We start from the raw sequence: 14,586 nt of genomic DNA on the forward strand, positions 1-14,586 counted from the left end.
AAGACCCTGAGGTTGGGAAAGATGGAGGGCACAAGGAGAAGGGGATGACAGAGGATGAGATGGTTGGATAGTGTTCTCGAAGCTACCAGCATGAGTTTGACCAAACTGCGGGAGGCAGTGGAAGACAGAAGTGCCTGGCATGCTCTGGTCCATGGGGTCACGAAGAGTCGGACACGACTAAACAATTAACAACAACAACATAGCTGAAATCCAGAAGGGGAAACCTTTTCATCAGATCTGGAATAGATCTGGAATTTTAGCCCCCCACCCTTCCCCGCTGCCTTTTTTGCATGTTGTGATGGAAATAGTCTGATCCTAGGTACACAACAACTCAGCTTATAGTAATTCATGAATAGTAATTATAAGCAGAGTCTTGTTACCTTTAAGCATATTTTGCTAAAAATGCAGATTTTCAGTAGTGAACGCCAGTTCTAATAATCTAATTTAAATACTGAGTTTGCTAGTTCAACATTCATATTCACGTGAACTCCTGAATATCTGATTATGTTGCAGCTTTACAACTCCCTCTTCCCTCGGGCCACTTGCTCTTGAATATAATAGGCTGTTTTTTGTAATTAGGCTTATCTCCATGGATTTTGTGCACGAATAAGCCAAATTGCTAATATGCAACAAAATCCTATACAATTTCGCATAGAAGTAAGTCCTTCTGTTCTGAGATCCGTGGGATTTACTTCTAGATAAATGCTCGCAGGACCGCAACCTTAGAGCACAACTCTGTACACATTTGCTAGAAGTAAAGCCCAGTGTGTTCAAGAAGCTTATCTTTTTAAAAAGTGTATGTAGGATAACAGCCTTAACCTCTTTTTATGTATCCTTTCTACACAAGAGTACAGAACACTTATTAAGTTGGAGGAACTGGACATGGAGGAATCAAAAGGCCAGTGATTCTGATTACAGCTTAATTGGTTAACCGTAAAATTGTATTCTGTATAAACACAAACCATTATTTCATTCATTCATTCCTTCATTCCTTCATTTAATCCTGTCATTCCTTCAGTAACTTCAGTTTAGTTCTCTCCTCACCCACTCCTACCTCCCCGCCCTCCTTAGAGCAACCTTTGTGAGGTAGGGATAGACTGAGAGAGACTGACTAACCCAATGTCACCCAGTGGGTTTAAATGGCTGAATGATAATTTGAATACAGGTCTGCCCTATTCTAGTCTAACACTCTAAAAATCTAACCACTGTGGCACATAGGCTCCAACAACAGTACAGTGGTACTTTGGGTTACCTATGCTTCAGGTTACATACGCTTCAGGTTACTGACTCTGCTAACCCAGAAATAGTACCTCGGCTTAAGAACTTTGCTTCAGGATGAGAACAGAAATCGTGCTCCAGCACACAGCACACAGGCTCCAACAACAGTAGAGTGGTACCTCGGGTTACATATGCTTCAGGTTACATACGCTTCAGGTTACAGACTCCGCTAACCCAGAAATAGTACCTCGGGTTAAGAACTTTGCTTCAGGATGAGAACAAAAATCGTGCTCCAGCAGCGCAGCGGCAGCAGGAGGCCCCATTAGCTAAAGTGGTGCTTCAGGTTAAGAACAGTTTCAGGTTAAGAACGGATCTCCAGAACGAATTAAGTACTTAACCCGAGGTACCACTGTATATGAGAAGGGGGAAAGGCCTTTAAAAAAAAAAAAAGACTTCAGTTTGTGGTCTAAACTAGCAGCTTCCACATTACACAGAAAAAAGGACTTAACAGATGTCTCACATTAAATCTGGCATCAATGTGCCACAAATACAGCAATTACTAAAACTCATTATAATGTGCTAATTAAAACCATGGCATAAATAACCTTGAATATATCTTCTGAACATATTTAAAATGCACACTTCCAACAACTAAACTAAAATAAAAGAGGGGATAGTAAGAAATCCAAACTATTACCAATACTTTAAAAAAAAGAACAGCATTAAATAAATGAGAAGGTACCATAGCTCAGTGACAAAGCACGTGTGTTTGCATGCAGATGGACCAGATTCAATTGTCAACCATCTTTAAATAAAAAGGATAAGGTAGGAGGTGATGCAAGAAACATCTACTGAGACTTTGGAAAGTTGCTGCAAATCAGAGTAGATTGGCAGTCTTCAACATTTTCAGGTTCAGGACCCACTTTTAATTCAAACCAGCATTTGGGGGATCTATTTCTTAATCTATTACCATATATCTGCATGGTGCTAGTGCTCCTGTTGTGACCCACCTTGGATCAAACCATGACTCCCTAGTGGTCTCAACTAGTGGAGCAGACAATACTGGGATAGAAGAACAATTAGTCTTAGAATAATGCAATTTCCTGCACTTCTAAGAGATTCTTCAGCTATGGCTACATACGTTGTTCACTAACTTATATAATCTAATGTTATTAAAAAATTGTGCGAGACATTCCAGTTAAACTGTATAAATGAAACCACAGGGGGAGGAATGCACATTCATTTAACCAAATGCATATTGTTATAATATTGCCTTTAGGAAGACTAACAGAGCACCATATTCTTTTAGCAGCAGCCAAGGCTAGGCAAGCAGCTGACAGCGTGGAAACAAATCATTTGAACGAGTAAGGGAAGGGCTAAAATTAGTGCGACATTGTAGGAAAATGGGTGACTTCCTAATGATGGAAGGCAGCACAGTTAGTAATGACAGAGGTGAAAGAAGGCTCTGGATTCTTTTTTGGGTTACTTTGCTTAAGTCTATCCTTTCGGCCCATATATTTATTTGAAACAGCCCCAACATTTAAAAAATGACATCATCTAAAGAGGCTGAGGGCAATAATTTCCTGTCTTGTTTTTTGGGATTTTTCCAAGAACACAAAGCATGTAGTCATGTCCCCATATGTGATACAGCCTTATGAAGAAAGTCATAAGGTGACACTGGATTTTGCGCAATAGGTGTCAATCATTATACTACAGGAGGGGCAGAGTAAATGCAGCAATGGCAAAACCACATTTGAACTCGCTCCGTGAGTGAATTAAGCTTTTAAATTACCCAGCAGTTCCATAGCATCATCTTCATTGTCAATATCTTCTTCTGTTACTGATGGAGCTGTGCTTTGTACAGAATCAAACGAATCCTGGGAGAGCATGGCAGCGAGTAGCTTCTTATGTTGCTGCTGCTGATGTTTCAGTCCTTTAGTCTTTGGTTCCATCTTTAGACTAGAAGAAAAAGAATTGCCTCTTTGATTTGTCAGTCTCTCCGTGAAAGCACCTAGGGGTGTCCATTGACATCTCGGGAGAATTCATAATTTTATCTTACTAAAACAATTTACCGTGGCCAACATAAGATAATACTAATGAAGAAGCTGACTTGCAGGCAGGCTGCTATGTCCACATTGCTGGGAACCACAAGCATAATTCCAATCCATAATTTCATATTTATTCCATAAATTCAAATAATAATAATAATAATAATAATAATTCATATGCCACCCATCTGACTGGGTTGCCCCAGACACTTTGGGTGGCTTCTCCAAATGTTATTGAACTACAGCTCCCATCGTTCCCAACCCCTGGCCCCACTGGCTAGGCATGATAGGAGTTGTAATCCAATAACATATGGGGACTCAAGGTTGAGAAAGGCTGATTTAAAGTGTTTCAGGAATGCAAACCCATGTTAGCAGATAAAATAGAAAAAGTAAAACATTGCTAGGAATAATAGCTTCAGTCTATTTCATTCTTGCATCATCACACACCTCTTCTTTAAGAAACTATTTGTGGTCATATATTCATTTTGCCCTAAATATAGTCTTAGGAGGCCAGCTATTTACTACTCTTCCCCAGAACCCAATATTTGCACCTTCAGCAGATACCACTATGCTAATACAAAGTTTCAGCCACATTCAAACCATAGCAAATGACAACCCACTGAGGCAGAGAAGGTTCTGCACATCCCAATTGTTGTACACAGTATTCCTAAGGAGTTAATAAAATGAACATTCATATTTTTCACTACAGCTGTGTTTTCAACAGCCCTTCAGCTCCCACTCCTGACAAACCACCAAATTGCCTTTTAAGCTCCCAATAATGTACTGTTAAAACTGATGTAAAAACATTCTCCATCTCACTTAACATTTAAAATGATCTGACAATGTTAATAAATTAGCACTTTATTAGTGCTTGAAAGAAAGATTATTTGCAAGTAGTAGAGTTACTAAACTCAAGGCTAAATAATTAAGTTGAATTAAATAACCATCTAATCAGATGGTATTATATGTTGGAATCATGTAAACACTGTAATTAATTAATACTTTAATAATTAATTAAATCGAATTAACTCCTGGAAACAGATCTGTTACTCTGAGATGACATGCATTTAATCAGTTGCTATACAAAGACACCTGTGCAGGTCTAAATAGGTACCTGATTTGAACTATATGTAGATAATATTGCTATCTTGGTTCTTCTACATAATTCCAAACAAAATACATAAAGTGAAATATTTTACTGACCTAATTTTAGTGCATGTGGCAAACTGCCTTACATAGAGCTCATTATAAAACGTAAGTTTTATTGACCCCCATGCAACCCGCCATTTCATGCAGATGCTAGTCTAATTTATGTAGCTAGAGAGGCTAAACTCAGGTTGTTGTATTAAGATAACCAATAAGGGGACAATTTTAGATGTTCAAGTTTTTGGTAAGAGCAGCAAAGTTTACCTTCCTCCAGGACTGCTGCTATCTTCGCTATCCCATTGTTCCATTTTGCTTCTTGGTATTGGAGGCTGCAGCATTTCGGCAGCCAATGGGTCTGCATCATTCTCTTCACGGCCAACCCATTCTCCAACAACACGGGGACGTAAAAGGGGAGCATTAAAAGCTGCTGCGTCCTAGATAGGGAAAATGATGCTTTAGCTGCTTTTTTATTTTCATTCTCTCCCTGGAACGTTTATATAATGCTTAATGGCAGTCGTCTCTTAACGATACACATCAAGCTCAACAAATACAATGGAGGGGAAATAGTTTAAAACTAACTATAAAAAATCGTCAGTAGGCACTGAAAGTTCAACAGCAAGGGAGACTGTCTGATCTTAGCTGAAATATTAAATGCAAGCTTAGAATAATAGAGTTACACTGGACTCTTCTAATGCCCCTGGAAGAAAGAAAAGACTGTCTATGATGTAATATATATGCATCACTAGATACCTGCTTTCATACCAAAGCATTTTATGTTATAGAACTGATTTTGTTTGAATATATTTAAAATGAAATTTCAAAATATGTGCAAATGTTTTCCCACTAATGCAGTGTTCAAAACTCCCATTGTTCTAGGCACATTTTGCAACAGGGAATTTCATTAGCACAAGCAGTTCCTGAGCTCTGGGCACAGTACTGCACGTAAGATTTCAGATTAAAACTGCAGAGCGGAGGGAAAAGAGGACCTTTTTCTGCCTCCCCACTTCCCGCTACTCTCTGAAGAATGGAGAAGAGACCTTCTTGAGAATATTAGGAGGGAGGGCAGGGGAAGGACTAGAGCATGTGAAAAATGAACATAATGTTTTAACTGCAGTTCATACACTTTCAGCTTTGTATTCTTGTTAATAAAAAAGTGTGCCTAGACATTCCATTGTTGCACCCGTAACCTAGATTTAAGGTGCCATTTAGCTCCTAGCTTTCATATCTCAGTTTCTAACACTGCACTAATGGTATGCATGCCTTATCATATCTGTTCCAGATAGTTGTTATTTGTGTTTTTTGTATTCATTGCTTCAATGTTCATTGCTTCAATGTAGACACTCAGAGGCACACACAGAACTTGTATCATTTAACGAGACAGAGCCCTTACCTTATCAATCTCATCAGAAATGGCAATGCCTACAAATAAAAGAACACAGCTGTAATGTGTTTTAAAAGCAAATTAACAAACCAGTCTACTATTTTCTTGCATATCTCATGCCTTCTGTGTAAAACTAAGGAGCTGTGGTAAGGATTTTTTTTGGGGGGGGGGGATATTTTAAGAAGATAAACCATCATGCAAAAGTGTTTCCCCACTTTTTTTTGCTGCTGTTTTATTTCAGGAAGATAATGGGTTACAAGTGAAAGATGCTGGCCCCATTGAATGTTCGTCAAAGAGACAGAGATAATGCAGGAAGCAAGACTCTCCAGAGCTCCCCTGAATGTTCTTCAAGTTGCCCCAGAGTGCAATGGCACAGTGATTGAAAACCAATGGTTTAACATTACAAATGTTTGAGCCTCAGGGCTTACATGCCCTCCCTTCCCTTCCCTTTGTTTGTCATGATCACAAGACTGAGATTCGAAGCTTTTGCCTATGTTGTCTAACCTCATTTACTCATTATGTCTGAACCTGAACAATCTATCTAGTCTCAACTATGGTTTATGGGAACGAGCTTACAATCCTGTCTTGTTTCTCTAAACCAGGGGTTGTCAACCTGGTCCCACTAGTGAGCGTTTCAGGATTCTAGGTGGGTGGTAGGGGATTCTACGGCACAAGCTGAATCTTCCTTCCATCGAGCACTGGTGGGTGGTAAGGAAATTTTACCATCAAGAAAGATGCATTAGTGGGCAGTAGGTATAAAAAGGTTGACTACCCCTACTCTAAACCATGGTTAACCACTAGCCACAGCTCTCAGCTTGGACCAAAACTGCAACTGCAGTTAGTTGAAAATGGAAGCAAGAGCTTCTAATCTTCTTCACATGGTGCCACCAGAGGAGAGGGGAAGAGGGTGGGTATAAACCCAAGGTTTATCCAGGAACATTCTTGTAGTGCAAACCTCAGAGCAGTTACCTTTCTTCCATTCATGGAAACTTCAGCTAGATAAAAAGTCCTTATGGGATCAAAATAACACAGTTGGATCCAGCCTAACATCTTTCCTCTAAACACTAAAAATCCATGCATAGTATCAATATGGTATAAGTTTGTTAAACACACTAGACAAATGTTGGGTTCCTATTTTCTTAAAAGTTTTTCAAAACTGCCAATACACTGACCATTTTTTCAGTCTATATGACTTCCTTTTATTGACTTTTGTGTGGAAAAAAAGCATAACATACTGCAGAGTACAGTAATTAACATTTTATGAACACATTGATGTGTGTGTGGAAACACTAGCCATTAATGGATTTTTTCCCACTCTCCAGTTACAAAGTACATATATATCGAACAAAATACACTTTGCTTCCAGCAGATAATCTGTTTTTAATCCTGTAGAGATTAATTTAGGAATGAAAGTACATCCCAGCATCTCTAGTTGTGTGGGTTTTGCAGAAGCTAGAAACAGAAGCAAGCTCCAAAGACTTAATTTAGCTCACTCTTCACTTAGACAGCTGCTCGCTATAGCTACGAAGAGAGACAAAACCACCCTACTCAATATTGGTTTGGTACGTCTACAAATATGATGTACCCCTTGAATTTTAAACTTTGTATTTCCCCCCTCCCTGAAAATACAATTATATTCAACACACTATCTAAACCATCAGTAATGATGGTGAATAGCAATGGACCCCAGACATACCCATTTCCTCTTTTTCTAATACTGAAACCCTGAGTTTTTACGCATGCACAAGAGAGGTATCAGCAAGCTCAGCAAAGCCTCAAGGTTTGCTGAAATACAAAACGTTATGGTGAAAAATATCTGAGTGACAATTTTTTTAAAAAACCACACAGAACAGTTCAATGGCCATAAAATACTTGGTGGTCTGCATGCCCGTTGGTTTAACATGCCTGCTGATCATGAAATGCTGACTGTGTGATAGGAGAAAAATTATTTAAGGAATTTATATACCCCGCTTTTCTCCATATGTCTCAAAGTGGCTTACAAAAACAAAATTCAATAAATTGTTAGGACAGCATTCATGGTACAAAGACCTGTTAAAACAAAACTGCTTTAACCTGATGTCTGAAACTTAGCAGGGACACGGTGCCTGCCTTGAGTTCTAATGTGAGGGAATTCCATAAAGTTGGGCCCATTACACTGAAGGCATGTCTCCTCATTGAATAATGCTTCTGGTCCATAGGGTCCAGAGAGCTCCTCCATCTGATCTCATGGAATGGAGTGTCCTAGTACGGGGCACAGCTGACTGAAACTCTGAACAGAAGCACACTACACTAAAAGGTTTTGTGGCAGGTCCTACTTGTGCCAATTATTATATTTATCCCTTTCTAATTTGACATGGAATCAGGACTTACAACTAGTTTACTCCTGTGTGGCACCTCTCCTGACAAAATAAAAATCTTATTCCTTCATATCAATTGGATGCATGTGATGTCATCACTGAAAAGACCTCAAGTGGCAATTTTAGCTCTTGTGGTTCATAAACTGAATCTCTGGAATTCAAGACTATTCAACAGATAATAATTCCCTATTCTTTTTTATAGGCTTATTTTACAGTTCCCATCCACTCATATTAAAGCTTGTAGGTCAGATCCACATCATTGTCTGACCAAGAAAGTAGAATAACCACAGAGCCTTTATTTCTTAGTCCTTGATCTTTTACTTGACTCCCAGACAGCTATTTCTTTCAAATAAGTGCAGGAAGAGTGTGCTACCACAATTTTAATGTAACCCAGGTGATTTCTAATCACAGTGGTGGAAAAGAAGGCACTGTTGCCTTTACTGGTTTCCTTTCAGATATCTCAATTAAACAAATTCTGTTGGTGTTTATTGCACTTTAAACAAGAAGTCTATGGCAATGCATTTTTCTGAATTGCCAGCAGATGGCCTTTCTAAAGATCCCATGCTTTTAACAGCTGAATTAAATGCCTTTAACTGTTGAATTAAACATGTTGGTTTTGATACACCACAGCTGGTGTATCTTTCAGAGTGAGTTTAGCTTATGTGAGTAAAACGGAACCATGCTCATTCTGTACAGTACAGTTGCATTGACTTTAGAATTGGTTTACTCTACAGCCAAATAACAGCAGCATTTACCCAGTTTCTAGAACAGGCCAGTTGGTCATGTCCTTGGAAAAACGTATCTGGATGATATAGTGCAATCTATCTTTAATGGAAATGCAGGAAGATATAGTGAAGCAGCTCTTTAAGAATGGAGCACAGTCTTCATTACCTCTACTGAGATATCTCAGTATCTCCACACTACAGCGGAAAAGGAAACCGCTTTATGAGTAGAAACCCAAAGCAGTATTTGGCAAAAGGACAAATTTGGACACAGTTCATCTTCTAACAATGTAATTCTTCCTCCTAGTACAGTATTTGAAAGGGACAATAGCGACGCAAATTAATACAAATTTAGGAATTCATATATCATTATGGAATTTAGGGTTCATTGTGTATGTGCATGCATAAGCACATATATAAATGCAATAAATAAATAAATGTGTGCATAGCTGTCACTAATTATTAATATTATAAACTTTATGGTAATGACAGGTGCAAGAAGGACTAATGGGTATTACAGGAAGACACCGAAGAGCAGTAAAATGATACGGAAAATTATAATACCTGTGCTCAAAATATTGACATTGATCTTATGTTTGTTACATGAACTTTCTTTGCCAGGGTAATAGAACACTGGCATAGAGGCTGGGAGTGGGGTCTTAGAAGGAGTTGGCTTACGTACCAATTCACACCCACCATCCATTTCCACCCCTCCAATGGACTATTCTGTCACCATATGTCAGCTGATATGTTGGAATATACTCCACAGTGATGGAAAATATCCAAGATCCACTGGCACAGCCACTGGTTTGTGTCCTAGCCAGTGGGAATGGGGCAAAGGAATGAACAAAAGAAAACAGATCTCAGGTAAGCATGTTTTTTCCTTCCAAATAAATGTGCTTAGGATCAGGGTGTCAATCTCAGGCAGCACTTTGATTTTGTTCATTATGCAATGGACAAAACAAATTGCATTATTTGATCAAAAATGGTATCACTTAGCAACTGCAACACAGATTAGAATTTTTTTTCACAGCTTGCCTTAAAATGTACAGAAATTGTATATTAAAATGTCAGTCACAGAAATTTACACTGAAGGCATACACTTGTGAAATTGACAGAGCGATGAACATAAAGAAGGGAAATTCTAAAGAATCTGTTGGCTTACTATATTTCAATTACAGTGTACTATAGGGCCACTCAAGGGTGGGTAACCAACCATTCAGTAAGTCATATTAACTATTTCTGAAAAAATATGCAAACATGGAAAACTGAATTACATTTTTCTGAGATATGTTCAGGAAGTGATTGCTAGAAATTCAGTTGGGTACTATAATTATAAAAATGTGCATTTTATTATCAAATGAAAAGGCGTGTCATTGTTTCCTGAAACCGAAATACAAAGCTCTTAGTGCGCTGCATTTTCTGGCATCTGTTCAGGTTTTCAATTTTTAAAAATGAATAAAAGCAAGCAATATAGCTTTGAACATTCTCAACTGTGCTTCAAATAGTGCATAAGCAACACTTATTCAAACTTAATCCTGCCCTACAGGCACCATAAACTATATTTTAAATGAGTTTTTGAAGATTTGGTTTGAAGAATCTGGGATCATAGGCAAATTGCCTTTAGTAGTTATTCCTAATCTGTGCTCTTGCAACTAAGACCAGCCACGTGCCTTTTCAGCACATGGCTGACACGCACATAACATCAGCATCAATCAACTTACTTCGAGAAAGATTCTCCAGGGCTTTACCCAGCTTCTTACTTTCTTGAAGAATATGGTTTAATTCATCAAAATCATGATGCTCTGATTTTGTCCTCCAGTCCCATTTGGGGTGTTCTGCTGATCTTGGCACTAAAGTAAAATGAAGTATATTTTTCTTATTTCATATTAGAAAAACTGATAATAATGAGCCTTCATGAAGACACAACTTTCCCAATGCTACCAAAGTCTTCCCCAAACTTGCTTCATCAGTATTTTAATTATCACACAGCTTTATTTCTATCAAAACGGATTTTGCAGTCATCGCTTTTACCTACAGTGCCCTGGTAACAACAGAATGTGATCATCTAGTGTCACTCTCAAGGGACCCACTCTCAGGAAACTGAGTCAATGTTAGCACAGGGAGGAGTAGTGGCAGGCCTTTTGCCAAGGATGGGCAGGCTGGGCACTGTCCCTTTCACTGCCTCCCTGGACCTTCAGATGCCTTTGGCAGTGGGCAGCAGTGTCACTTTTGAATGTAAGCAATACTAAATTCCTATCTGGCCTACCTTGCCATGGATGGTGGCCATCATTGGCAATGTGCCAAGGACTTCTGCAAGTCTTGCAGTGGCTCTGAGTAATGGATCCTTTCACAAGATTTGGGACCTCTTAAATTACTCCAGTGGTGAAGAAGGGAAAAGCGTTTCTGCAGCTCCTTTCCCAGCCCAGTGGTAGGGGAGAGGGAGAATCAGCCTTCATACAACATTTTAATTATATATTTCCCCCTCCCTCCACAAAGGTACATACATACATACAAAAAAATTAACCCCCCATTAAGAATACCAGTTTCATTGTTTACGTCTGCCATCACTATACTGTAATAATTTCTTATGGGAGATAAGAATAATAATTAGGGTAATTCCTTAGTAATACTTTCGACCTTCACTGGATTTATAGTCACCATTTATTTGAAATCACAATTTCCATTTATAATCAAAATAGAAGCTAGCTAAAACCCCTGTCTTATTACTTGAATTATTATTATCTCCTAATACCCAGCATGCAATGCAAGTAACTATAGTGCACTAGATTTGTCATGGTTTATGTATAATGTTATTTTAGATTTCCCCCTCATTCCATAACAAAAATGCTCTCAATTTATAACAAAAATGTACTTGCTCATGTTATCCCTTTTTGATTCCCTCCCCTCAAATATTTAACTAGTCATTCGGTAACTCCTATTCCCCACCCCCCAAATTCTGTTGGCATTCATTACACTAAAATGGCAAATGAGCACATTTGTGTTATATAGTGGAGTCGGAAGATACGTACAGGGAGAAAAATGTCAGTGTTGTCAAGAATCTAAGCTGATGGTTTAATCTTAATTTAACTGCAGCCAAACAAATATGTCATGCTCCTAGATACCTCAAAATAGGTACAGAATGAGGAATGTGTGGATGCATAGCAGATGCACAAATGAATCATGTAAGGTGTACTGCAGTGTTACAAGTGTAAAAAGGTAAGATAAAGGACCCCTGGACAGTTAAGTCCAGTCAAAGGCGACTATGGGGTTGCAGTGCTCAATTAGCTTTCAGGCCGAGGGAGCCAGTGTTTGTCCACAGACAGCTTTCCAGGGCACGTGGCCAACATTACTAAACCGCTTCTGGCGCAACGGAACACCGTGATGCAAGCCAGAGTGCACAGAAAGACCGTTTACCTTCCTGTTGCAACGGTACCTATTTATCTACTTGCACTGGTGTGCTTTCAAACTACTAGGTTGGCAGGAGCTGGGACAGAGCAATGGGAACTCACCACATCGCAGGGATTTGAACCACCAACCTTGTGATCAGCAAGCCCAAGAGGCTCAGTGGTTTAGACCACAGCACTACCTGCGTCGCTGTGTGCATCACACGTGTTCAAGTACATCTGCAATACACTTTTTAAAAGCAGTTGCTGAGCTGTGTTTTCTTACACAATTCACTTTTAAACCAGTGTGTCACAGGACAGGACAGGACAGGACAGGACAGGACAGGACAGGACACACATATTATGTTTATCCAACGCCAAGTTGTTGATTGCCAAAATCACATCTACAGCACAAAGTAAGAGTTTTTAAAGGGGATGATGCGCTCCTTCTCACAGAGGACCTCAGCAATTACAGTTAAGAGAACACTACAGAGAATTCTGTGGCCAATTCCCAGGGTTCTCTAGCAGAAAAAAAACATTCTACAAATATCACTATCAGCTTATGATTGAAAAGGCGAATACAGTTTAGTTTTACACTGGAGGCAGGACTCAGGATAAAAATGCTGCTCCCATATCCTATATAGTCACAGAATTAGAATGAACTAACAGATCATGTAATCCTACCCCTATCCCCAAAACAGAATTATATACTTGTGTGTGGATCACATGCACACAGTCAAGCCCTCCACTTCTGCAAGCTGCCTCTGCCCAATTTTCAATTTGTGTTGCTCCTACCACTGCAGTCACAGATCAGGTTTTTTTCTGAGTCTCCTTGGGGAGAATGCAGGTAGCTGTAATGTGGAAAAGAGGGCAGGAAAGTCCTATGGTGAAAGTAGACTTCGACTTCCACAACTCTGGACCCAGCCCATGGTTTTTCTCAATAGTAATCCAATAGACATACAATCAAACATAGCTATATATTTAGTTATTTTATGTTGCCATATTTATAGGTTTAATATTGGGTATTTGGAATCTATGCAATGAAAGGAATAACCTTTTACCACCCATACAGTAAATCCTGTCCTACTTTTACAAACAATTACAAATTTATCTAGCGGCTGTAGAGTAATATTTCCTCCTAAACATTTTATTTTAAAACTGAATATTTTACCATGCTCATTATTTTCCCTTCTCAAATATACATATTTGTTCAACCATAAATTGTTTCTGCATGAGACACCATCATGCAGGAAACAAATGAAATAAAACTGAATATGACACATATGTTTTAAAACAAATCATAATATTATGACAAGCAACCCACATTTGAAATAAGAGTTTTTCATATTGACACATTTAAACTTAAAAGTGCAATCCCTGGTTTGGGTCATATTTCATTTCTTAAGAATCACAAGGTAAAAGTTTGAAGAAATCATTCATTATTAAATATGCTATACATTTCCTTACAAGATTTGGACTCTGGTGATGGGGGCGAAATGTTGGATACTGCAAGGTCACTCTTTGATTTTTTAGGCTTCTTTGCATTTGTCTGCCAGGGTTTATCATAGCTTCTGAAATCTCTTCTTGTTCCTTTATTTTCTGTTGGGGGAAGAAATAAGATTGTATTTGCTTAGTAGGGTTTTTTTTTAAGGCAGATATGTAAAATATACCTTGATAAAAACAAACTAATTCAAAATAAGGTATACTGTAAAATATGCATGTAGATTGTGGCTTGGTTCACTTGTGACAAAATGTGTGCACTTCCAGAAAGGAGACCGTGGCCACTTTACTCCTCCTCTGGTCAGCCATGTACAGCACTGCAAAGGAAACGCATGAACATTTTGATATATATTATTTAATTGAAAAGTCGCTACAGGAGGCTATCTGACCAGTTAGAGCACCAACAAAAGAGGGTGCTTCTTAACCTCTTCCCTCTTTTCCAAAATCACCATTCCAAAGGTTTATTTCCTTTTACAGGGGAAAAGACAAGGGTCCCATATCTTTTCACCCAACACACGCATAAGCCACTTAGGGGGAGGCGGACAAAGGCTTCAACATCATACACCCATTCTACCACTTAAACTAGCAGCTTCCTGTAAAAGAAGATTAGGTGAGAGAAGCAAGAGACTGAGGGTGCTTCCAAAAAACTTGCTCAGTGACCATTCATCCTGATTTGTTTACAGGAAGGTTAGATCATGTTGCATCAAACAAGGGTTAGCCCATACTTTCCAGGGCATTTCCCCATCTTTATTTATTGGAAGAAGTCCAATGTTTTGGGGAAGAGGGTTTTTTGCACAGGACCTCCTGATCAACAAAAATTGCGCAGCC

The 14,586-nt window shown here is 38.8% G+C and overlaps 2 protein-coding genes across 4 annotated transcripts in view; one reads left to right on the forward strand and one right to left on the reverse strand.

Moving 5' to 3' along the window:
- The window catches only part of CPA6 (carboxypeptidase A6), a 396,768-nt gene that overhangs the window by 136,386 nt on the left and 245,796 nt on the right, over positions 1-14,586 (forward strand). The window lies entirely within an intron of this gene.
- Positions 1-14,586, reverse strand: part of LOC308481252 (uncharacterized protein C8orf34 homolog) — an 88,820-nt gene that overhangs the window by 49,617 nt on the left and 24,617 nt on the right. For all 3 annotated transcript variants that reach the window (XM_081013431.1, XM_081013430.1, XM_081013432.1), the window contains exons 3-7: positions 13,726-13,857; positions 10,597-10,725; positions 5,803-5,831; positions 4,677-4,846; positions 3,011-3,177 (exon numbers count right to left, since the gene is read on the reverse strand). In XM_081013431.1, coding sequence (XP_080869557.1) covers positions 3,011-3,177; positions 4,677-4,846; positions 5,803-5,831; positions 10,597-10,725; positions 13,726-13,857 — 627 coding nt within the window. The remainder of the gene's footprint in view (positions 1-3,010; positions 3,178-4,676; positions 4,847-5,802; positions 5,832-10,596; positions 10,726-13,725; positions 13,858-14,586) is intronic.

This window comes from Podarcis pityusensis, assembly GCF_964106645.2.
Source record: "Podarcis pityusensis genome assembly, chromosome: 7".
Classification (NCBI taxonomy): Eukaryota; Metazoa; Chordata; class Lepidosauria; order Squamata; family Lacertidae; genus Podarcis; species Podarcis pityusensis.